The 25,941-nt window shown below is 42.6% G+C and overlaps 1 protein-coding gene across 5 annotated transcripts in view; it reads right to left on the bottom strand.

Moving 5' to 3' along the window:
* Positions 1–140: 140 nt before the first annotated feature.
* Positions 141–25,941, bottom strand: part of LOC121527013 (rho GTPase-activating protein 21-like) — a 153,468-nt gene continuing 127,667 nt past the window's right edge. For all 5 annotated transcript variants that reach the window (XM_041813656.1, XM_041813653.1, XM_041813654.1 and 2 more), the window contains 17 exons: positions 19,568–19,714; positions 19,388–19,490; positions 19,136–19,172; positions 16,707–16,826; positions 16,103–16,402; positions 12,791–12,855; positions 12,536–12,687; positions 11,563–11,705; positions 11,248–11,406; positions 10,945–11,023; positions 10,743–10,816; positions 8,785–8,874; positions 8,569–8,694; positions 8,441–8,482; positions 8,013–8,118; positions 5,076–5,107; positions 141–2,897 (listed from right to left, as the gene is read on the bottom strand). In XM_041813656.1, coding sequence (XP_041669590.1) covers positions 1,221–2,897; positions 5,076–5,107; positions 8,013–8,118; positions 8,441–8,482; positions 8,569–8,694; positions 8,785–8,874; positions 10,743–10,816; positions 10,945–11,023; positions 11,248–11,406; positions 11,563–11,705; positions 12,536–12,687; positions 12,791–12,855; positions 16,103–16,402; positions 16,707–16,826; positions 19,136–19,172; positions 19,388–19,490; positions 19,568–19,714 — 3,452 coding nt within the window. In that variant the 3' untranslated portion in view covers positions 141–1,220. The remainder of the gene's footprint in view (positions 2,898–5,075; positions 5,108–8,012; positions 8,119–8,440; positions 8,483–8,568; positions 8,695–8,784; positions 8,875–10,742; positions 10,817–10,944; positions 11,024–11,247; positions 11,407–11,562; positions 11,706–12,535; positions 12,688–12,790; positions 12,856–16,102; positions 16,403–16,706; positions 16,827–19,135; positions 19,173–19,387; positions 19,491–19,567; positions 19,715–25,941) is intronic.

Genomic DNA, 25,941 nt, shown 5'->3' with positions numbered 1-25,941 from the left:
GCTGTGGCCGGGTTTAACTCTGTCTATGCTTCCACTGAATAAAGAACAATACAGTTCTCATCAGTAATAGTACATCATGCCAGAACTCTTTGATTGGTTCTGGTTGTGATCTAAAACAAAGACACACGGAGACATGAGGCTCTAATAAAGATGATTTATTCCAGTGTTTGTTGAGGGAGGGCGTCGTGTCCGTGTTCTGCTGTACACAGGCGTTAGGAAACATCGTCTCATGCAGTTTCAAAGATTTTAAAGTTTGTTGAAGCTTTTTCTCCCAGGTTTTAGCGCCCATGCATTTTACTGCACAGAGGGGGAAGTTAAACTACGATAAACGTGGACATGGTTTCTGATGTCGCTGTGAGTTTGAATAAAACAGGAAACAAAAAAGGGAAAATCTCTGGAATGCCTGTGAGGTTTTTTTTTTTTTTTTTTTTTGCTCTACTTAAAATGTTTCAAATTTCTTTTTGTCTTGACAACTGTTGGTAAAAACAGTTTAAAAAAAGAAAAAAGAGGCACTTTTTGAAATAAAAACAACTCACACATGTAGAAACGGATCTTTTGGACTATTATTGGACACAGTTTGGAAATAAAAACTACTGTACCAAGCATTACATACTCTAGTATCAGCATTTCATTACTTTTCAGTCTGTATTTGATAAAACTAGAATCATCCTCCAGTCCTTCCAGCTAATATCTGGCTGTTGTGAATGTGCAGTGAAAAAACAAACCTTCCCACGGCACGCAGCTCAGAAAGCAGCCTTCAGTTACATCCACATACTTCAAGTACAGGCAAATAAAAACATACATGTGGCTTTGAGAATGACAAAAATATTGTCAAGAGCATCTAGTGTTAGTCCAAGTGGAGAATACATTCTTAGATAGGAAGAACTGAACCATGATTCCTGTAAAAGGCTTCCTCCTGCTGTGTAACATCACAGTCCATGAATGTCCGTTAATCAAAGTCTCAATCTTTCACTTCTGCAGGAGGAAGTCGGCGTTTTTCCAAGTCTGTTCCAGTATGGCCGACAGGTCGGAAAAGTTCAACACATAAACATCTCTGTAGAATATTCCAGTAACAATCACAGGAGCCTATACACTGAATGTACAGGCCATACATAAGTAGACTTTGTAGAAAAAATATTGTGCAGTAACCTTAGCTAAAATACACACATTCGTACGTTTGAACGCATTCATTCACCAGAAAAAAAAAACCTGTTTCCGTTTCACAGATACTGGTAGAACCGTGAGCGTACGACTTGAGCTCCGGACAGTTTGTGTGGGTGAGCGTCCGGCGTCAGGCTGGGTCGTTTGCCTTGCACCCCGCTACCGTTAACCTGCTCCCCTGTGAGCGTCTGAGCACCAGGAGATGCAGGAGGAGGAGGTCTTTCTGGAGCTCCGTCCTGGCCGTCTGGGTGGTCATCCTCCGGGACAGCTTTGGGTGCGACCTCGCCGCTTGAATCGGAGCCTCTGTGGCGCTCCCTGGAGATCCAGTCTCTGATGGAGAAGTCCTGAGAAGAACATCTGGGCTTTAGGCGATCCAGAGCAGACAGTTCAGCCGCTTGGTCTACACCGCCCTGCTCTCGCCAGTCGTTTATGACCGCTAGCTCTGCGAAGTCCCGCTGCCCTCCCATGGTGTGCCTCCGTCGGATGTTCTTCTTCTTCCCTCGAGCGTCTTGACTGCGGTTTTTCTGCGCAAACATGTCGTCGGCTGATGTGCGGATCCTGAACTTGAGCCGCTCTGTGATCTTTAGGTGCCAGGACGGTTCAGGGCGCTCTGACTCGCTGCGCGATGATGAGCTGAGGCTGCTCGTTGACCGACCCTTCTTCATCACGTCCAGGACTCGAGACAGGCGCGTCGAAGACTCGGCTCTACCCTCACTACGCTCCACATTCCCCACAACGCCCTCCACTGATGATTCGCTGTCTGTTTTCTGCCTCAGGGACCACCGTCTGGAGAGCGTGTCACACTCTATCATCCGCTGTGACGGGAAAAGGCGCCGTGCTTCCATTTTTGGTGTGGTGCTCCCTTCAGCTGCTCCTCCTACTTCTCCTTTATCTGCGTTCGGCTCTGGGCAGGGCGTAGACTGACTGCTGCCTCCACCAGGTGCAAAGACGGGGAAGTCGCTCTCACTGTCTGTCTCCATGGGTCGTCCCTCACTGATGAGTTCACTTCGTTCGTCGTCTGCCTCCTCTCCACCCTGCAGCTCTGGACTGAGCGCGCTGGACTCTGCTCCAGTCAGGAACGTGATGGATGAAGTTGTGGAGTAGTCGGAGGTGATGGAGCTCACTTCTGCTCCTGCGGATGCCCCTGGACCTGCACTTGGTCCCTGACCAATGTTTGCTCCTGCAGGAAGGTCCAGGGAGGCTCCTGCTGTCCATTTTTTTGGTCTTGACCTTGGGACAGATGCTCCAGAGCTCATGGTACCAAGATCTGAGGTGTTTTCATCCAGCAGAGATGGAGGATCAGACAGAGAGGACTTCCCCTGTGGAGCTTGTTGGTAGTTGGTTATGATCAGGGAGGGGGAGGGTGAGGGTGAAGGGTGTCTGGGTGGAGTTTTGTCCTTCAGGAATAAAGAGTTCCTGTGCTCTTTCTTGGCTTTAGATGTGAGCTCCACAGTTCTCCCGTTCTCCTTCCTCTCCTCTGCTCGTGCAGGCTGCTTGGCGTTGGGTTTTGCGTTGGGGCTCGATCGAGTCTCGCTCTGCGTCTCAGTCTGTAGGCCGTGGTGGTTCGGCTTTTGACCCGAAATCTCCTTTTTGGGGAACACGGCGTCCAGATCGTCGTCTGAGCTGCTAGGCTGCGGCTTCTCCTTTGACTTCTTTCTTTTGCGGCTGGCTGCAGCAAAGATGGAGGAGACTAGGAGCTCGCGGCTGCACTGATCCTTCCCTGAGCCCCAGGAACCCTGCAGAGACAGAGAGCAGAGAGGAGAGAAAAAGAGAAAAAGTGAGCATTTCTGATGCTGAGACTCAAAGAAAAGGCCACATCTAAGACGGGACAAACCCTTCACACTGACTGGAAACTCAAACTTGTACTCCACCTGCTCCTGTGAAGCACCACAAACCAGAGAAGTGGACAGAGAGAGGAACATTAACAGCGACATTAACAGGGAGCACATCAGTGTTCACATGCTGGCCATAGAGCAGAAGCAGACAGACAGCAGCCCAGCATGAACTGAAGCATCCCTGCATGACTGAAATGACTGAAAGCTGGAGGAGAGCAGCCACAGAGGAGCAGTGCAGCGATGGAGAGACCCGCTGACGCCGATTACCCAACTTCACTTATCACAATTCTGTCATTGAAGCGGCTAAATCATCCTGAACTTCTCAATTAAAACGTAAGAAATTGAATATTTCATGAAGCAAGGATGGATGGACAGAGGGCTTGGTCTCTGGAGAGCTGACACCCTAAACATGACGGGTTCAACCACGTTTCAAAATTCCTTATTTTCTCCTTCTTTGTTCATCTACTGGTATCTGCCATGCACATTCTGCTGCTTTACTTCAGGGTTAGGGTCAAGCATGAATGAGTTTATATGGGTTTGGTACAACTCCAGCTACAATCATCGTTAATGGCTATTTAGTGTTAATGATCTTAAATCTCAACATTTAAGTGCAAAGTATTAAAATCCTACTTACTATGTTAGAAATATGCATAGTTACTGCCCTCTATAGGTTAAATCTAGCTCCTGCTATTTCATTTTTCTATAGGCTGATCTGGATGGAGGTGGTGACTCCAACCAGTCAGAGTTTGCTATGACACTCTAGGATTGTGGGTAACATAGACCATGTTTTTCTTAAAAATTAGGTCAAAAGCTTATGGAGTTGTGTTTTTACATAATGCCATAAAGCATCATTTATCTCAGGTAGACTGTCAGTCAAACCTGGAGGGTTATGAAGTTATGCTACAAACAAATCTGCAGAATCAGCATCCACTGAACGATGCTAAAGCTAGTGTTGGTAGCACCAGAGTTAGCGGGCGTTTCCCAGCCCCGTCCGCTGTGATCTAAGGCGGGGCTTTTCAAAGTGAGCCTCCCCTAAGAAGAACTGATCCATTTGAGGACCCCCACCCACAAAAATTATTCAAATTGAAAAAAATAAACAACATTTCAAACATTTATGTCTAATGTGTAAACCTTTTTAACATTGATATATTTTGGATATTTTGGTTTTCAAATGTCCTTAAACTTCTGCCTTTCCCTCTTATTCAGTTATAATGCCATTAAATACCCTTTTTTCATATTTTTGGGCCATTGTACAACTTCTTTTTGCTTCTTTTTCCCATTTTTTCCACTTTTATCCCATTTTTGCCCCTTTTTACCTTTTTGCCCATTTAAGCTACCTTTCATCATTAAATATCAATTACAATTGTTTTTTTTACAATTTTTGTTGCCACTTTTCATCCATTTAAACTGCCTTTTGCCTTTAAATACCACTTGTTTCCTCTTTTTTTGACCATTTTTGCCACTCTTGACTGCTTTTTGCCCATTTAAATCACTTTCCACTCACTTTTTTGTCACTTCTCACCCATTTCTGCAACTTTCTGAACATGTTTCCACTTTTTCTCCCCATTTTCACCCATGTTTTGCTGCTTTTTGACCATTTTGCCACCTTGAACCTCTTTTTATTGCTACTTTAAGCTGTTTTTGCCTCTTTTCACCCCTTAGATTGTGGCTCATGCAGAGGTATTTTCAATAATTTGGCTCTTTGGTTGAGTAACACTGCTCTATAGTATAGTCCCTATTGTAACTATAAGTTTATCTGTTTTACTCCATGCACAGCAGAGGTTCGCAAAGCAGATCACCTTTTTTTCTGGTTTATGGTTCCGCGCCTCCCCTGAAGCTCTGTGGCGCCCCCCAGGGGAGGCCCGCCTCACACTTTGAAACCCACTGATCTGAGGGAATGTTCTTTTAAATGAAAGGGTCGATGCAGCTTTGTGGTTTAGTTAACTCTTTAAATGAGAGTTGTGATGACTTTGTTTGATGCTGCTCTGACTGGAGGAGATTTCTTCTGCTCATAACCTACCTCCTGTCATCTTACACTAGCAGAGGCCTCATAGGAAAACCCTGGACACACTGACTCACCTTTGATTTAGCCGAGTCGCTAGTTGGTGAATCTGTGGGTAAGAGAGAAAAACAGACAGGTTAGAGCCTCTCACAAACATCTCTGAGAGACGACACAGGAGGATGAATGAGGGAGAAACAAGGAAAAGAAGCGTGTTGATGAGGAGGAGCGTGAAAACACTGAACAGACTGATGAGAGAGCGCAAGACATGAGCAGACAACAGGCCATGCTTCACGGATGAGCGTTACACTCAGCTCCACCTCTGATGCTCTTTCTCCACTGGTGAACACCGAGGAGTCTAGGTCTAGTCTTACCTCCAGTCATTCTGAGTGCAACTTTAACCACAAACACAAGCAGAACATTTAACAACAGCAGAGAATGTGCCATGCAACACAATGATGTGATGGAGGTTATGTATTCTATCAGTACGTATGAGTTTAACATGGTGGCGAAGACTGAAATAAGCTAAAGTCATCAAAAATGTCTCGACCCACAGACTAAAGAGATTTAAGATTCTCTAAAGAAAACAAACGGCTTTACGTATAAAATCTGAAGAGCTAAATAATGAACCAACACTCTGACATTTCTCTACTTAACCCTCTTTTCCCTTAAACAGAGACATAACTCTCAGGGTCTGTGTCATAGACGGTGCTTTTCACACTGGCAGCGCCCACATCCTCAGATTCAGAGAGCTTCTCACAGCACCTACTGTTGCTTGGTTATTAAAGTCTGCTTCCCTCTGCTGTTTCATCAAGTTTTTTTCCTAAATAGCTTCATAAAATTCAAGTTAAGAACTGGTCAACGATTCCTCACTGTGGAGATCCGGTCGACAGCGTGGTGTTCCTGGTATCTGAGGATATGAACACAAGGCCGGTCTTTAGGGAGAGCAGGGATGTGAAGGAATGGCAGCTGTGCTTTAACTGGTGCACTTTACCGAGCCTGATCCAGCGCACTGCATACAGGGACCAGGACCAGGACCCAGTGGGCTGGTCCAGACGTCCTCTGGAAGGATATCTGGATAGACGGGGCATGGGCCTGTCTGAATGATGGCCATCAGGAGGCCAGAGCAGTACGGGACCAAGAGAAGTGCCAAACCAGCATATGCTCCCAGACCTGACCTGATTAGAAGCAGGTCCAGACCTGGACCAAAAGTTCTACTTCATTCCAAAAGTAGAACTTTTTCAAACAAGAGTCGATGCTGATGGCATTTGTGTGCACAGGATGTGAAATCCTGAAATGACCACACATCATCAGTTCTGTGTTAAGAATGAGCGCCGCCAGTGCAAAAAGTAGCATCTATAGATGGAGTCCCAAAGAAACCCCACCTCCTTAACTTCTCTAAAACCCATCTGTCCATACAGAAACACAGGTGACTCTACCTTCTCAGAGCGTTGAATTTACACCTATCAAGTTATCAGTACAAACAGAAATGAAAATAAAAAAGGGATGTTTTAACTGTTTTGTCGCTGATATATTTACAGACTAGTAAATAAAGTACAGTTGGTAGTAAAGACTGTCAGAAATGCTTATTTTGCTGTAACCGATATCATTCATCCCTAAAATAAACAGACTTTTGTTCCAACAGAAGCAGACCTCTCTAATATTTACTCTGCATAGAAACTGTCCTTTAAAATGTGGGTTAGGACTTCTGTCATCCAAGAGAAAGTTAACATCCACGTTCCTGGTTCCTCTGATTCTGATGATGATGCTTTTATTATTGATGCTTTTTAGCTGAAGTGACAGAGCAATGGGAGGTGATGTGAGCCGCGGTGACACAGCGATGACTATGAAGAAACCAAAATGACAAAAGTGAAGTGACAGGGGGGTCACAGAGGGGCTAGCTATATGAGAAGAGGGGACACTACATGAGAGAGAGAGCGTGTCAGCAAGGAAAAGCTAAGATCAGTCCTCACCTGCTCTGAATTCACATCTACATCTGTCTCCAGCTAAAATTTGCTGTTTGTTTGTTTGTGTGAGATAGCCGAGCCCCCCTATACTCCCCTTTACAACCACATGATGGCACATATGCAGGTGCACACTGACTGTGACGTAGAAACCATACCATGCTATCTCTCCTGTTGGCGAGCTTGCAGGACAGTGAGGAGAGACAGCGGAGAGCCTTTCAGACAGTAGCACCGGCCTGTGTTAGGTACACTCTGATACAACACTGTACCATACCGTGTTTCTGCTTCGCTTCCCCGGTTTTCCTTCACGGTTTCTTTATTTTTCTCTTTGGCTTTTGTTGCTCTTAAAAGAACTGTGGGTTCCTGCAGACTAGACAGCTACACTGCGGGCAACAATCCTCCTTCTTCCTACAGTTCCAGCTGTCCATCACGGACATTATAGAGTCCATCAGTGTCATCATGGTGTGATAGACTCCGCCCACTTGGCCTGTGTCAAGATCAGTATGTGTGAATGCTGGGAAAGCCTTTAGGACACCCGACAGAGCCTCACTAGAGACAGAGGAATCAGAGGTCGCCTTTCACTGTAAAAACATCTATTTGTGACGTGGGAAACAACATGGCGTATCAGTGCAACAGTGGGCGGGGTCAAAGGGGGAGGCGTAATAGTGCGACAGTAGGCGGGGTCAAAGGGGGAGTCGGACGAGGCAAACGAAAAAATAAAGACCAGAGGCTTGATTAAAAAGAAAAGACTCCTAACTTTATCACAAAGGGTTAATTTCTCAAAGCAAATGAAGAAGCGGGAAAATTTATTGCATTAAGGTGCAGATAAATTTCCCGCTGAAACCCGCACAGGCATTTGGACTCATGGTCGGCCATAGACATTTCTATCTAGTGGCACCAGCCAAAGAAGCAGAAGGGGAAGCTTGGCCTAAGGGAAGAAGCAGCGTTATCATCAACACGTGTTCATCAGGTCGCAGTTAGAGCGCAGCAGGAAGAGGGTAGAGAGAGGTAAGAACCCACCAAGGAGTTGCTCTGCCAAAGGCAGCACGTTACCTGATACTTCACCCTGCGACGTGCCCGTGCGGCCGATGTTGGTGAGCAGGTGATCGATGTTGGGGACGGGCTGGGACTCTACCGCGCTCTCCTCCTGGGACACGGTCTGACAGGAGCCAATGAGACACAGTGAGCAGCAGATTCACAAGACAACTCTAAACTCCTCAAAAGATGAAGAAAGCAAAGCAAACAGTTTTTCTTGATAGCATGAAAAACATCCAAAAATCCTTAAATTGGTGCAAATGTCAAAATGTGATTATCAGAGGTTTGTGAGAAGTTTCCTTTGGATGAATATTCACATTTATTGTTTTTGTACAAATACAGGTGAAGAAAAATTCTCCTTTTGGGGATAAATGTCATTATTGTCATTATATCAGAAGTTAGTCAACATTAGGAAGAACTTTAAAGGCAGTGATGCCTGAACCCACCACTGGATCTCTGTCTCCATCCTCAGTGAAAAACCAGTCATACTAGAGGAAGACACAATGACAGAGTCACAGTTCAGTCTTGTCTTTGAGTTTATTCTGTATTTTTCTAGCCTGTAAATGACACTCACATTCTGGATGAGTGTCTCCACTATCCTGTACTGGTCGGGCATGTGCGTCACCATGTGCGTCATGTTGTCCTCCGTGGTTCGTACCAAAGTCGGACCAAACACGATGGCCAAGTTCCTCGGCTCCATCTAACAAGCAAACAAACATTTTGATTTAAAATTGTATCTGTTTAGCTGAAATCAAAGTCATGATTAAATGAACATGTTCTAATAACACACCTTATTCTTCTCTGAGTTTTCAGCAACAGTTTTCAGATGGCAGGAGAGGAACTTGAGGGTTTCATAGTGATGATCTGGCAACTCATGAAGCTGAAGTAAAAGAAAAGACAGTTCATTAAATATATTCTCTTACACACCTTAAAAAGCCTGGTTCATACTCCTGCACAGAATCTATGCCAGTGGTTTTCAAACTTTTCTCGCCCAAGGCACACCTAAGGTAAAGCCAAAATCTCAAGGCAAATTTGAATCGATACAAAATAGACTTTTTAGACAATGTTACAGTCAAGGTGGCCTATAAGGGGAGATAAAGGGGCCCAGCCAACTGGGGATCATAGTGATGGCAAAAGGTGGCAAAAATGAGTTAAAAGTGGTGAAAAAACATGGAAAATTTGAGCGAAAAGTGGTAAAACAAAGCCAGAAATGGACAAAAATTGGTAAAAAAAATGGCCAAACAGAGGGTCAAAACAGTGGCAAAAATGGGTTACAAGTTGTCTAAAAGGGTTAAATGTTGTACAAAGGTGGTAAAAAGGGTTGAAAGTGATAAAAACGGCAAATTGGGCAAAAAGTGGTCAAAGAAAGGCAAAAGTGTCGAAAAGGTGGCAAAATAGATCACAAGTGTAAGAAAAATGGCAAAAAGGGTTAAAGTTGCTACAAGGTGGTAAAACGGGCTTAAAAGTGATGCAATAAGTGGCAAAAAGGTAGCAAAAAAGGGTTAAATGTGGCAAAAAAATTTTAAGAAAGTGGCAAAAATGGGTCAAAAGTAGAAATAAGAAGTGGCAAAAATTAAAAAAAAAAAATCTGCAAAATTGTGCAAGTTGTCAAAAGAAGTGGCAAAAATTGGTAGAAAAATTGTTTAGGTTAAAAATTGCACAAATTAATAATTTCAACCCAATAACAGCTTGCCTGCTTTCCAGCTCTTAATGAGGTAACTGTTAGCCAGGATGCTAGCACCAATGCTGCTGATCCAACACACACTCTGATATCATCAGTAAATCCAAACTGGGGAGGTCCCAGTCTCTGGGGGTTTTCAGGGGTCCAGATCTGTGGGCAGGCCTGGTTACAGTACTTGCCATAAAGTTGTAGTAATAACATATGGTACAAATTCCCACGGCACACCTGGGCTTGCCTTAAGGCTCACTAGTGGGCCCTGCCACACCATTTGAGAACCACTGGTCTATGCCATAGTGGCCCACTAGTGGACTACTACAGCTCTGCCCTTGGCATCTCTGCCACACTCAGCCAAAACACCAGTGGCAGTGTCATTTCTAAGCCTGCTGTATCACCAGTTTCCAGTCCTGCCACAGGCCCTGCTTGCTTGTACACAGGAAACCATAGCAGCTGAAACCCAGTGTATTATGTTGGAGCTACTGGGCAGCAGCAAAGAAGAAGAAGAGATAAAAGATTGAAGGAGATCAGGTGCGGCGGGAGACAGGGAAATCTGTCACACCTGTTTGGCCACTGAGGGCCAAATTAAAAAAATGGAAGTGAAAATGCACCTACAAGTTTTCTGCATCCATTTATCAGAGTAAACACAATGAGCCTGTAGACATCATTGCTCAGAGTCTGCTACCCAGAGGACCGATCACAGGAGCTGTGGTCTACATAGTTTTGGCACACAGTCACATTTCTGAGGAGGTGCATGCATTGGCCTTCAGGGCTACAGCTTAGACTCCATACAGAAGTATGAACCAGACTTAAGACCTCATTGTTCCAGACTTTCAAGAAAACTACCTGCAGCAGAAATCAGTCTGTTCAGTAAATGACACCAGGGTAAACTATGAGCTATAACTCAGAATTATTTTTGTTAAATTGTATCAAGATTTCATGAGCATTACAGAGTTTAACATATGATGTGTACAAAATGAAGTGACAGCAGATTAAATTAATTAAGAAAAAAACACATTTTGGGGGAATATGATGCAAAAATGAGTTGTGAGGTTATTTGAAGTGCAACTCACCAGCCTTTTAAGCACTTTGAGTCTTTCCACTGGGTCCTCTGTCCTGTTGGCCTCGATAAAATCTGCATATTTATCTACAAGCAGCAAAGAAAATCAGGCAAAGTCTGCAGGTTTAAACACAGTCAGAATGTTTTACTGGATTGTAGTTCTTATATTTGACCACTAGATGGCAACCCCCCCCCCCTTGAAATAGCAAGCATACCATTGGTAAACAAGGGCTCTGGAAGTTTGCGGAAAAAGGACTTGAGTAAACTGCTGATCACATTGAGATCCCTCCATTTCTGTAAAAAAAACACATGACCAGAGTTTTGATTAATATCACCACCATATTCATGGACATGCAGTATAATTTTAGGCCCACATCCACCATCAGCATGAATATTAATGGCACACATGTAAGCAAAGATACTCCATCTATATTTGTTCCCTCCATATCAAGGACAGCAGAACACCAGACTGCACTTAGAGCCTAATTACAGCAGCACGGATCGATAGGGCCACTCACGTCGTCCTGGATATCGATATCGTTCATGCCCTTGTTATTGAGCTCCTCCTGCATGTTGGAGATGGCAGCGTTGTTCCCTGGGACTCTGTAGATACCGGTGTACTCCAACCCCCTCTCTTCCACCAGCTTACAACACACCTCCACGATCAGAGGGACAAACTGGAAACCAGACCAAAGCAGACGGTGCTATGAGGAGTGAACCCATAACAGCAGCAGCCTAAAGGCCTGACATCTGAATACAGAGATGCTATATTTCAACTGAAAACAACAGTATAAACTTTTTTGTGTTTTATGATGAGGTAAATCTGTTCAGACCTTGTTTGTCTGTGCAGGAGGACAGTCATCCAGCCTCACTCCAAACGTGACCCCAGGGGACGGCTTCTTCTCAAACGGCTTCCTCATCAGCCCTGGGATGCCCTTCCTCCACGTCCCTTTATCCTTGGGAGGGCTTGTGTCATCTGCAGCACACGTTGCACAGCAGTACAGTGAGAATGCAGAAGTGTGGCATATTTCATAACATGAGTGTGCTTCTGAAATATCTCTGTGCTCCACATTTGGCATCTGGATGCCCCAACTTTCCCTACAAGTGTCAAAACCCTCTGGTATGGCAGTGCTAATACGTTACAGAACAAACTGATGAAAGAATTGGTTAAGCCGTACCTGGGATTATGTTACAGAGGGCTGAAAAAATTAAAAACATCACAAGTGGCCAGAAGACCTCCTGGCCTCCTAATTTAAATTCATTCTCTATTCTATAATGCTGCAGCATGTTTGTTTCCATCTATATCCTGTTACCTTCAATAATAAAACAACACATTCATGTTTCAATGAATGCTTGGCTTTTTCCCATGATTATATTAATAATAAACAACCCCTTAGGTGCCTGAATCCTTGACTGAGATCCTCCAGTAAAGCTCTACTAAAATCATTGGGGCAAACTTACATCTGAATGATTCACATTCTTGAAAAACACCAGCAACTGTTGATCTCTCATGCTCCTATTTTTTAATCTCTTTAAAATCATGTTTTCACCCATGAATGAAGTATTCATAAACTTGATTCTGAATTGTTTCAACCATTTAGACTTTGTTCGTCATAGCTCCTGGTAGCCATACTGTGTCACTGGTTTAATGAAAATAAGCAAAGATATTATGACAAAGATTTTAAACAGTGAAGATATCCGGTGAAAACCCTGAGATCTCTGAGTGATGTATAGTGTGACTGTTCTACTAAGAAATCCCCACATATCTTTAAACCTGTACTAAATATGACTGCTGTGTGTTCCTACCTTTGTGCATGTTCTTCCTCTCCTGCTCTGGTGCTTTGGGTGAATGTGGACTGGTAGCTTTGGTCTCTCCTTTCCCCCCCAGCAGCGTCTGCCTGATGCTCAGGGACTGGCGTGATGGCTTGGGTGACGGCTCCGTCTTGCTACCGGTCGGGCTGCATGAGAGTAAAAATATAAAGAATGAGACCCCCAATCAGAGCCAACTGGTCTCAGGTTCTCTTCCTCCGGTCCTGACGTCGGCCCCTCCCTTCCATTTACCTCATCAAGGTGTTGTACTCCTTGATCTTCCGGCTGATGAGGTCATGGCTGGTGAAGGTCGAGTTCTAAAAAAAGGCAGAAAGAGGAAGGAAGGATGGATGGAAAGGGGAGTAGAGCAGGACAGAGGACACAATAGATGATGGTTAAGGCATCAGGTGCCACAGCCCCCTCACCCCACCCTCTACAATGTGTCCTTATATAACCTGCTGCTATCAGGTGACACAGGTGAGCTATCCTGGACAGAATATTCAGGTCATAAAAAGGGAGGAAAGATGAGCTTTAATTTCATATGAATGGGAGAACTGTCTATTCAAAGTTTGGCAAGCATCGAGAAAAAAATCCCAAAATATTCCCAAAATCCATTTGTGAAAGTTATCTTCTATGTTTGCATTTATATGTGATCTTCAACAGATTTTTTATTTGACTGTTTTTGAACTTAGTTATTTGGACTGCCTTTTTTATGATGATGTTATGATCCTAACTACAGTCTGCTGTTTGTACTCTGTACTGTGGATTCGTTGGTATTTTTATTTCCTGACTCTGGGCCAAAAGCAAACTCTCATATGAGATAATAGAGCTGGTCTGAATCCAGAGGGCTTACTGTGAATTTGAATGATTTTTGTAAAGCATCAAACAAAGATGGGTTCTCCTGCTGGAAACCAAAGCTGGAGTCCTGGAAGTCGACCTAAACCTGTAGATCTTTGTGTGTTTTATAAGTGGAGAACGACTGGTGGCAGAAAGTTTCCGAGCAGAAGCTTGTGGACACTTCACTCTAGAAAGTTCTGGACTTTCTCTCAGCTTCTTCAGTTATTTTAAAAGTATGTCAACAGAAGACAAGCTGTCGTACAGGGACAAGCTAACTGAGGTTTCCTGAACCATACTCCCTATCAGCTCCATGGGTCAACCATCCAAAGTTACAGTGGATGGGCGTATTCGTGTATCTTTAGAGAAACCCAGCATGTATGCAGAAAAACCATGACAGAGAGATTTCTGGGCCCATAGTGGTATGTCCAGGATATCTAATGTTGAGATTCATCACATGGTTTTGGTGTATGAAGGACCGCCATACTGTGGAGCCAGCAACGAAGACATAAAACCAACAACAACACCTGAGCTATCATTATTATGTCAATGACTACATAACAACAGTGTGGCTGGATTATTACATTATCGTTTCATGCAGGGGTTCTCTACCTTTCAGCCCGGGACTCCCAAAATAAAGGTGCCAGAGACCGGGGACCCCCACTGGACCTGAGGGTGACTGAACACAGCCATGAACAGTCTAGAACAGTCAGCTTAAAGTTAAGCTGTGGTGTTTTATATTTAACCTGAATCATAATCACTCTTTTCAAATACACAAATATCTTTTTAATTCATTATTCATTGTGTAGTAGCCCTCTTAAAAATATTACTCATTTTTGTTTAAAACAGAATTAAAATGCATTAAAAACAGCTAAAATGGGCACAAAATGTGGGAAAGGGGGTGAAACTGGAGGTCAAAAGTAGCAGAAATGGGTTAGAAATGCCGAAAATTGAATAAAAGTGGCAAAAAAAAAAAAGAAAAAAAGAAAAAATGGGTTAAAGTTGCAAAAACAGGCATATTAGGTGGTAAAAGGGGATTAAAAAAGTGGCTGAAATGGTGTTAAAGTGGCAAAAATAGGTGGAAGTTTGGCGAAATGGGATGAAATATTAATATGAACTTGCAAAAAAGGGTTAGCTCAGGTAAAGGTAGAAATAGGCAGAAACTGGCCAAAATAAGCGAATTAAATTGTGAAATGTGGTGTAAAAAGTGGTAAAGAGGGATTAATGGGTCAACAGAGCCAACAATAGGCAGAGAGGCAAGATTTGGTTTAAATGTGGCAAAAACAGGCAGAAAAAAGTGGCGAAAGGTTTAAAAACTGCCAAAAAGAAATGTTTTTAAGCAGCAAAAATGTATTTAAGTTGGCAAAACTGGTGGGTAAAAAGTGATGGCAACAGGCTGGAATCTGGCAAAATTGGTGCAAAGTGGCAACAGTGTAAGTAAAAGAATATTTCTAGTTTCTTTAAGGTGTCTGGAGACCCCCTCTCAGTGTCTCATGACCCCGATGGGGTCCTGACCCCAATGTTGAGAAGCACTGGTTTAATGTATGCCAGAACCATGTGAATCCCTCTAAGACCTTCTGCTATCACTGTTTATACAACCATTCATGTTAGTGTATCTCTTCAACGAGGGTCTTTATCAACGCTGCTCAGTAAAAATGCAGGTTATGATTTTTCACTTTGCCATTCAGACATCCAGCAGTAAAGCATGACATCCTCCATCTTCATGTTTCTCTCTGTATAAAGGAATCTGCCTTTCCTAGTCGCTGCTGTCTTTTGACACAAGCACAGTGGTGTAATCATGACGTCTGCTCCAAAACACTCTGTTTTATAGTTTCTTCCTAACCTGATGAGTGTTGATAAACAAGTGAAACGCTGGTTTTGATATTTAACAGAAATACTGCGCAGTCAGGCATCCTAAAATAATAAAAATCTGCATTGTGTTGAAAATATACTACATTTAAATTCATTTGTAGGACTGAAACAGACAATAATGTTTCCATTACATGTCTGTTTTGATCAGTCAGCATTCAACAGATAAAGAATTATTGAACTGAATATTACTGAAGACAAAGACCATATCAGACACTCTGAGCGATGAACAATTATTTGCATAATTACACCTATCATAAAGCTGTCTAAGGCTACGTGTTAGCCACTGAATTTGAATATATTCATGCACTAAAATGAAGAAGTGGGCCATGGCTTCGATGCTAGGAGGCCCAGAGGATGCAGCAGTCAGTGTAAGGTAACTCAGTAGTTATATATAGACGGTGATGTCACACTGTCAGGTGTTATAACAGAGGATGTTCACCTGGATTGTTACCTGCTGATGGAGCCTGAGGCAGCTGTCCTAGTCTGAACCACTGAACACAGCATCTCCAGCTCAGTCTAAGGAGGCAGATTAGTTTCTAACCTTTCTGACAATCTTTACAGACTTAAAAAAGTCAAACATCTGCTAGTTAAAGCTTTTAATAAGAGGATCTTCTGCCATTGTTTATCTTTAATAAGGTAAATGAACAATCTTTGGATTCTGAACTGTTGGTTGGACCAAAGGGGCAATCTGAAGACTCAGGGAAATAGTTCTCATATTTTTATGATGCTTTTTGCAGCCAAAGTTTAATCTTTTCACCCTTAAGTATGCCAATAATGCAACATTCAAGAGAACAAGCTGAAGTTTATCTCTCTATTACTGCAATAGACCCAGTGAGAAATGCCTTTTTGGTATGTTACCTCCTCATCCAGGTTGCTGTTCTCCTGTATGACTCTGATCCAGGCCAGCATGTCCTCCCGGTCCTCAGCTTGAAACAGGTATTCGCAGTCCGACGTGGTCAGCCGCAGCACGTTTTTCCGTTTGGTGTCGCTGTAGGAAATGTCGATCAGACAGGCCTTGATGCTGATGGGTAGGGGTTCATCTACTGCCTGGCAGTTAGCGTGGGCTTGTCCTTCCTTTTTGTCTTTATACAGGCAGAGGTAGTGGCCTCTCAACACGGCGTACATCTGTTTCCACGGACGCATCCCCCCTCCAACGCGCTGCAGCAAAGAGGTCACAAAGACAAGTTTCAGTTAAACTAGAGGGGATTAAACAGCAATCTTTCTGTAAACATTCCTATTGTTGGTAAAGGAACACATAATCACTGCCTAAGGGGGAAAACAGAAGACAACCAGGTTAAAGGTACAGCTGAGTTCACACTGGCCAAACAGGTGAGACACAAAATACAGCCAGGTCAGACTCTGGAAACAAGGCCGCCCTTGCAGCTGATTTGACAGTTATACAGTGGGTCATGCAGACGTGCTTTCTGTGTCAGTGAGTGAAGATACGTATGAGAGTCTTCACCTTGCCCTTGTCTGTATTCAGCTGCTTGAAATGAAGCAGACCCTCCTTTGTGGCATCACAGAAAACATCTGAAGACGAGCCCCTCCTGGACCCCGAGTCTTCAGATGATCGGTCCACGGCCTGCCAGGGATAAAGGAATATATCAGGCTGTAGCAAAAGAAAGAAGCTCCAAACGACTCCATGATCCACAGATAAGCTGAAGTCTCAGTAACACCCTAAACTCTTCTTTTAGAGTAACCATCAGGTCTAAGAAATGTCAAGTGTTTCTTATTGTAATGATCCATACCAGAAAGAAACTCCTACCATTATGATAATGCTCATGCTTTGTGACGTCATGAATATGTGCATACTTATTATCACTATTACAAAAGAAGTGGTAAAAAAGTTAACCCTTCATTCACAGAAGAGGACAGCATTAATACCCTCCCTCAGTATTTACAAAGTTCTGTCAAACAGAGGAAGGACTTCTTACCACAGTGTGTCCAAACATCCTAGTATTATTTTAGATGCTTACATAATTTAACTTTGCACACAGAAATGTGATTTTTGACAAAAAAAACCCCACCAGAGTCTGAATGATTAATCCCCTGGTGCTAACAGCCTGCAGTCTGTTGTAGTTTTAGTCTCTGGCGTGTCTCCTGAGGAATACTAGCCCATTCTTCTTTGACCCATCTCCCAAGCTCCTCCAGACCTCATGGTCTCCTGGCATGGATCTTCAGTTCACCTCACAGATTTTCAGTGGGTTTTAAACGGGGGCCTAGTGCAGGCCAGTCAGTAACGTTCAATCTGGTCTCCTGGAGGTAGCTCTTCACCAGGAGTCACAGATCTTTTGGGTCATCATGTTGGAAGGAAGCAATGACCCTGGCCCAGTATTGATGCTGACTAAGGTTTTCTCCAGAATCTCAACATATCCATCTTTCTTCATGATGCCTTCCACCTTTATTAGGGTAGGGTTAGGGTTCCAGATTTACTGAAGGATCCCCACAGCATAATCCTCTCACCACCATGTTTCACTGTGGGGACCATGGGGACAGCTCTGTGGGTTATAAGCCTGTCCCTTCTTTCTCCAAACATAAGCATCGTTTTCATGACCGAAGAGCTCTGGTTTGGTCTCATCTGACCAGAAGACATGCTGAAGTATGCAGCATCTTTCTCCAAGTTGTCCTTAGCATACTTCAGTCTGGCTTGAAGATGTGTCTTCTGCTGAAGCGGACGTTTTCTTGGTCCACAACCTCACGGTCCATTCCTGTGCAGGGCTCTAGTGACTATAACTTACTGACTTGGCTGAGTCCTTCCTGGCAGTTCTGGGGTCCTCAGACACATCTCTCTCTAGTTTTTCCCCCAAAGTCTTTAAAGTACTTCTCACTCCATTTACACAACCGCTGTGATAACTTTGTATTTCCTTCTCCTGCTCTGTGAGCATCAATGATTCTTTTTCTCAAGTCCAAACTGATTTACTCAGTTTTTGCCATGATGTTTTTTCAGTGGCAGCTCAAAGCTGTACTGAAGTTTTCATACTGTGTGTAAATCAGTAGATAACCCTCAGTTTCAACTTGATTTTACAGGTTTTGAGGATTACAAAGTTAAACAGCATCATTGCACAGCAGTTGTTTGTGCTAAGGCTCAACAAAAAGGTCGGCTCCAAAGGGGGCTAACAAGCTAGACCCTGGTAGTTTAGGTTTTCTAATATATTTGTGTTTCTGTGTGCAGAGTAAAATAATGCAAGCATCTACAATAAAACTAGGATGTTTGTAAAAGCTGTGTTAAAAATGCCTTCTTCTGTCTAACAGTACTTTGGAAATACTGTCATTGTCATAGGTGGATATTAATATTGTCCTCTCTGACCAACCGTGGGCAGCTTCACTAGTTAAATAGAGTCAATTCAGTTTAAGTCTCTGAGAAATCACATACATTTTCTTCTTCTTCTGTCCTAAAATGGTCATTTTTGGCTCTAAAAAGACCAGCGGGCCAACCAGAGGCCATTCTGTTATTACACTTTATAAAAGCAGCTTATCATAAAGCCTTCAAACTTCAACAAAAGTTTGATATTTATGTAAAAGACTCAAATATCAAAGTAAACAGGAATGTTTGTTGATTCCAGTCTACAGAAAACAGATCAGACATCTGGGTGGTAAAGTGATTATCAGTTTAAAGCAAGTTTTTAAGTCAAATACCGGAGCAGCTGACGTACACTCACAGAAATACATCCCTACATTTGAAATCAATTATTCTCAAACTAATCTTGATGATGCATTTACAGCTTCCCTGCTCCATTTCAATGATAGATTCAAATTTGACTATAAGGCGTTTTATCTTTTGGGTGTGAGGTAATAAGCTGATAAAGCTGTGAGCAGGAAATTCAGATGAAACACTCCTGCTGGCATGGAACAAACAGATATGCACCATAATAAAATGTGGATTAGACTCACCTTCCTGAAAGTTTTCAGGCCAGGTATTAAGGACCTCCTGCATGGAAGATAAAGGAATTTTTCAATAATGACACAGCTGAAAGTATTAAGATAAGCGAGAGTAACGGAGCATGGCAAGGATACTTGTAATAAAACAGATTTATGCTGTGATGAGAAACCCAAAAACATACTAAAGCATTAAAATCTTCAGCTTTCAGGTATTTCAGACATGCTTTGTATTAACATGAATGCATTTGTGTGGTTAAATCTTACCCTCTGCTTTCTTCACGGTAGTTATCCAGGCCTTCATCGTAGGACTTGGACCGCTCAGATTTGGTACCAGAGTCTGACTCAATAATTGTGAGACGGAGTGAATCTGTTAAAAGAGTTAAAACAATGATTTATAACAGCTGTAAGTGCTGATACAGTCATGTGTATGTGACATTAGCATACCTTGGTCGTGTGACAGCTGGCGTCGAATGAAAGGGGACGTGGTGGTGGGGCTGGGCGGGATGGTAGTGATGATGGGCGCTCCAGAAATCACGGAGCAGGCAGGAATGTGAGAACTGTCCAGGTCGATGCTGGGACTAGATGGTTCATCTGAGGACAGAAACCAGAGAGAAGCAAACCCTAATAATTTAGCCGTGGACGGACCGTTAGCTCAACACAACTCCCACACCGTGATGTTCTCACCAACCACTACTGAGTGAACCACAGCCAAGCCAGTAATGGTGCCAACAACATTAGCATGACGGTATTTTCAGGGCTCTTTGGTGTCTTCAGTGGTGGACAAAGTCTTCAACTCCAGTACTTGAGTCAAAGTTTTGATACTCGTGGTCAAATCTTACTCAAGGACAAGTAAAAGTTGCTCGGTGAAATTTTACTCAAGTTAAAGTACTAAAGTACTTTTAAAAATACTTAAGTATCTAAAAGTACACAGTACATTTTCTGTTATCGGTACGTTGCTGTATTGTTTTGTCAGTGTTTTTACAGAACCTTGTAACTCTCTGAAACCTCCTAATGATGGACTGACTACAGAAAGTCTATAAAACACCTGTAAAAACTTCACCATAGAAATATAATCAGAAACAATAAGAACAACTATTGTCATTTAATTGTTTTTTTCTTGAATGCAGAAATGTAGTTTGTTGGCAGTGTACACAGAAGACATCTGAAATGATATGAATCATTCCTCATTTCTGAAATCTCAAACATGGAGCTGAGATACGGCCATGGCCGCGCTGGTTTATCAGAGTTTCTCCTGCCATCTCCATCTTTGTTTGAATGAAGGCGGGAGAGCTTGCTACACAGAGCGAGGATGACGAAGCCTATTTCCAAATCCATCCCAGGTGTGAGCGGTGACTGTGATTGGTTCCCTTCTGTGAGGAGCACAGTGTGTGGCCAATCGCATTTTAGAAAAGAAAAACACCAACATCTGACCACAAAGCTACGCTGAAGCTAAAAGGAACGAGGAACGACAAGCGTCCTACAAATGTAGTGGATTCGAAGTCAGAAGTTTCCAAAAAAACAACTTAGGTAAAGTACAAATACTGAAAACGTGTACTGAAGTAAATGTCCTCCGTTGCTGTCCACTACTGTGAATCTTCAACGTAATATGAGACTACAAACAGGTTCGACTGTGTGAATAATTGCCGACAGCGTGTTACACCAAACTTCTAACGTCATATATCCAAGGTCGGCGCTATCAACGGTCCAGACGGATGCTACACAGCAAAATCTCCAGTGTTAGATTAACACTGAGAGTGTTAAATCTAACACTAGAAAAGTGTGTATATGTGTCCACTCTTTTGAGTGTTAATTTAACACTTTTCAAAGTGTTTCTTTTTTACACTGAACCAGTGTTACTGCAACACTGTATGGTGCCAAAAATTTACCCTGGTGAACACTGAGTAGTGCTGATAGTACTCCACACTGGCGTCAGTGTTAAAAAATTAACACTAAGGAGTGTATTACAGTTCATTTCAGCAGGTGTAAAATACTGTGGATAGAAACTGCCCCTCTTCCACCAACCTGATAATAACAAGAAACAAGACATGGAAGCTCCACCTAATGGGTGTTGGTTATCAGACACACCTGACAATACTGACTGCCACCCCACATTGTGAAGTATTCGACAGTCATCAGGAAGTTATGAGACAGACTCAGAGACAAAGCTTGTCCTGAGATGACAATCTGCCCTCACTCCACAGTTATAAGTAAACTGTCACCACAGCCAAGACTTGACCAACCTAGCAGACAACTACACTCATGGTGCAAAAGTGTTTATGCATCAAAAACTTAGGAACTCAAGATAATTCAAGAAACATGTGCAAGTGAATCCCAGCAGTGACCCCTGTACAACAGGCCACATCTAAACACAGCTAATCATCTAAATACATCTAAAACATCTGAACCCAGCTTAACACTCTGCACTAAGGCATGATGGGAAAACTCTGCCCCCCAGATTTGAAATTGCAGTAGGCGGTGCTTGGATCAACTGACTTTCTACAGTGTTGGAATAACACTGGTTGATTTAACACTGCCAAATAACTCCAACTCTGAAGACCATTTACTCTGGAGTTAAAATAACACTGAAACGTTTAACACTGAGAATTCAACACTCCAGTTTTTGCTGTGTAGCTAGCGTTACCTTCTAGGCTAACGACACAGCAGAAGCTAGCTAGCGACCGTTATTGTCTGGATTGTGGTTATTTTAAATGTTCAGCGACGGCTGCTTCCACATTACCGTTCCACGTATGTAGAGACTGTTTTTAATGTAGCTCTGATAAAAATACACTTAGGCAGGATTAGTTAGCCCCTTCATAAATGCTGACCTGAAAAGAGCTGTTTAACACACATGTAAGCTAACTGGCCAACATTTCTACGTCTATTAACACAGTGATTTTAAATGTACTGATGTGATCACAGTAAATCTTAAAGCTCAAGTAGCCAACCAAACTAATCCATGTCGAATTTACTGTTTTAAATCAAAGAGAAAGGAAGTATGCTCATTAGTATTTGAATATAAAAGTCAACATTTGCCTTTTGAGGGCTGAGAGCAGAGCAATTCAGTTGAAAATCACCAAAACGTGACTTTAACTTAGGACTAGGATTAAAAGTCTAACAGCAGTAATCCCGGTTTGTCAGGGTCCACCATTAGAGCACTATGTCTTTAATAACAATGTAAATAACTGCAGTTTACTCTTCACTACATCCCTCCTGTTAGTGTATAGAGAAGTGAATGTTTCATGCTATATAGAGCTTTTCTGTCATTAAAAATAATTATGTAGAAATGTCCTGAATTATCAGGTCAACAAGTATTGATCCTGTGTGAATGTTACAGAAGACGAGGAGAAACAGCCGATCCTGTCTCTACCAAAGCCTTGAATCAGTGACCACGTGAAACTAAACTCTGGATTTAACCACACAGACTCTTTTTTTCAGCTAATAAACACGGCGACTTAAGCTCTGACATTATTCTCAATATTTCTACTTTCAACTTCATTTTCAACATTTCAGCTCAAATCTTGAAACCATATTTCATCTTTACTCTGGAAATTTTTGTTTCTCATCGTTTTGACTTCTGAATCTCTAAGAGCACGGCGTTACTTTCCCCTGGTCTTAATCAGAAGCCATCTGCACCTTGTGACATTAAACTCTCACCCTTTTACTGCTCACCTATTTCCTTTTTATTCCATAACAAGTTCCTTTTTCTGTAGTTCATGTTAAAATCTACCTATAAGAGTAGGACTGTATCTAAACAAGAGGTCAGTTATCCAAGACAGCAGAAAAAAACCTAAAATGACCAAAAAAAAAAAAAGAGTTTGGACATATTAATCAAACATTACACTTTAACTGTGAGGCCCTTTTACAAGATTCACTTTTTAAACTGGGTCTCTGTGACACCTTCAAGACCAGCCTGATGTTATTAGTAAGCTTCAGAAGCAATCACACTGAATGTTTTCACTCATCAAATCTGGCACTGTTATCATTTTAGCTAATAAACCCTTCAGTCACTGTCTGGAAATGATACGCCTGCCTTAGTCTAGAATAAAGGGCAGACTGTTTCACAAATGATAAAGAATTTAAAATGTTAAATCTGCCAACATTATCAAAGAAAATAATGTGCTGTTTGAAAACAGGAAAACATTCACAAAAGGGGTCAGAGAGGACGCTCCAGTAAATCTTTGGCCTACATTCAGCTGTAGTCTGCAACAGGAAATGTAAAAATGTAGATGAAATGATCCAAAAACAAAGTCTTATTCATCTCTGCTCTCTCCAGCTGAATAAACAGTCGTCATAAAAAGCTGAGATAAGGTGTAGGGAGGGAGAGCAGAAACATGCAGACAGAGGTGCAGTCAGACAGGTACATAGGTGTTTGAGTTGTGATAAGCTGGCACACACCTTCCCTTTAAGTACACACACACACACACACACACACAGAGTCAGCCAGCATTACATCATCACTGCCAAAACATCTGATGAGGAATGTCAGCAAGATGGAAAGCCCTAAAACAAATTCATAGGGATGCGTGGTGAACAAAAATCTTTATTCATATCTAAACTGGGCTGATGCGGGAAGTTGAGTCAAACCAAGTTCAGTATTTGTTCAACACTGAAAACTGCTGTGTTTTGAACCAGGTAGTTCCAACCGGTCAAGCCTTCTTAAGGAGAAATTGTGAACTAAGGATCGAAAAGTTTTCAACCAGTCAAATTAATTTGATGAAAAACTTTAAAAGTTTGGACCTTAGATGAAGAAACACACCTGAGTAAAGACTTCATTACCTGTAAGAACATTTAATTTTGCTTTTTAGAAATCAGAGACTTTTAACCACATTCTTCAGAACTCCAGGCACACATTTATGACCCGTTTAAAAAAGCTCTGCAACCCTCTTCTTGGTCTGAACCCACCAGCTGAGAGTCGCTGGTTTAAACCATAACTCTACTAAATGTTTCTGATGAAATGTCTGTCACTGCTGATTCAGTTTATATCTTGACTAAGAGCTGGAGCAAAGCAGGCTCTGCATCATTAAACTCCTTTAAGTTCCAACGCTCCGATGCAAATCTTTAACTTTCAATGGCACAGTTTAATATGAAACATCTGATCTGCCTGTTAGATGTGTACGGAGCTCTGGTGTGAAATCCCCCTTCTCCCATGACACTGCAAACCTCATTTCTGCCCACCCAGACAAGATGCCGTTCTACCTAATCACCTCCAATCCAGTTTGTGGGAAACTGGCAGCAGTGGGTTGTTGAAATCAAGACTGACTGGGCTTTAACCAGAAAATGTAAATCCATACATATTTAAACAACGTGAGATATTTTGGGAAAGCCGCCTGATAACGTGACATTTAAAATGACATCTTTTTCAAAGAAGTATGAATCTACTGCCTCATGATGACTCCCCCTCAGGGCTGTAGAGATTTCTTACTCAGTGATTAATCCCTCAATAGTTTCAGGATTTACTAATTAAGATGTTTTTTAATTGCCCATCTGAGATGGTCAGAGTCTGTGGGTGATGTATTTAGATGTCTTGTTTTATCAATCACACAGATATTCAGTGAACGTCATAGAGAACAAAAATAAGGCAGTCCTGCCAGTATGGAGCCGAGGTTTCTGTCCACATGCAGAACCATAAAAACAGAAAGCTGCCTACATCACAGCCCTGCAGTGGACAGTGGAGATTCAGGGGAAATGAAATGCTGAGAAGGAGGTAAGGACCAGATCCAAACCTGCATCTGGGAGACCCCACCTGACTGCTAGGACATCTGTACATGCTTTAATATCTATAGACCATAAACGCCAGCAGCATTTACAGCTGCTTGAAGGGGATATTTTTAAACTTTTGACAGCTTTTTACCTGCTCCCTCTCAGCTAAGGTGGCTAACCAGCATGTGGCTGTAAAATAACTGAATCAATCCTGACACTTTCCTGTCTACCCAAACTGCCAAACTAAGAACTCCAGATCTGATCTGATCTCTGTGAAGCATGAATGGTTTGAACAAAGAAGGCTGGGAAATCTTCACAAATCTAGTTCTGAACGTAAAGAAAGAAAAGATGGACAAATGTTTAGGTACACACAGAGGAGAGGTGCTGGAAGCCCATATTATTGACCCCTTAAGGTTCCCTGACACAATGAAGTGAAAGAGGCGCTCTGATTGGTTGGCGATGAGTCACTGCTGTGGATTTAAATGAGGCTGCAAGGTCACGTTGAAGCTTGTCAGGTTATAACAGCCGGTAAGCTGGCAGAGAAGCATAACGATGAGAAGGAAAAATACCCAGGACCTTCAGAGATGAGTTATTGCAGAGCTCACTCACATGCAGTCCTTTCGTTATGAACACTTTCAGTTTCTGAGGAAAAAAGCAGGAAGAGACGTGACATTGTTCATGTACTTAAGCAGAACCAAATGTGATCCATTCCCAGTACACAGTGTTTGGCAGACACCGCACATTCAGCAGTTGTTCCACTCGTTGTTTGTCACCGTACTATGAAATCTGATTGAAGCAGAGTGCAGAAGGAATGCTTTTATTTCTCTGTTATGTCACAGTCTATTAGGACAGTGTTCCTGGGTCTCTCTAGCTGGGGGAAATCTGAGACAGAGAGTCAGGGAGTGGGTGGAGGGTGAACTGAGATGTGTGACTGTATTCATGCTGCTCCACTCGGAGGCCAAAGGGTGTTCTGACTACATCATTCCTGCCTGCAGTACTGCAGTACAGTGTCACATATTCACACACCTAGCTCAGTGTCATCCTGAGTTCAGAATGCCATAAGGACTCTGGTTCTGTTAGCATTGAAGACGATTTATCACGTTCTGCTGTGGTTGTAA

The sequence above is a fragment of the Cheilinus undulatus genome, linkage group 19, assembly GCF_018320785.1.
Source record: "Cheilinus undulatus linkage group 19, ASM1832078v1, whole genome shotgun sequence".
NCBI classification, from domain to species: domain Eukaryota; kingdom Metazoa; phylum Chordata; class Actinopteri; order Labriformes; family Labridae; genus Cheilinus; species Cheilinus undulatus.
Note: the sequence above shows the minus strand (reverse complement) of the source record. Positions and strands in the feature narration are given on the sequence as shown.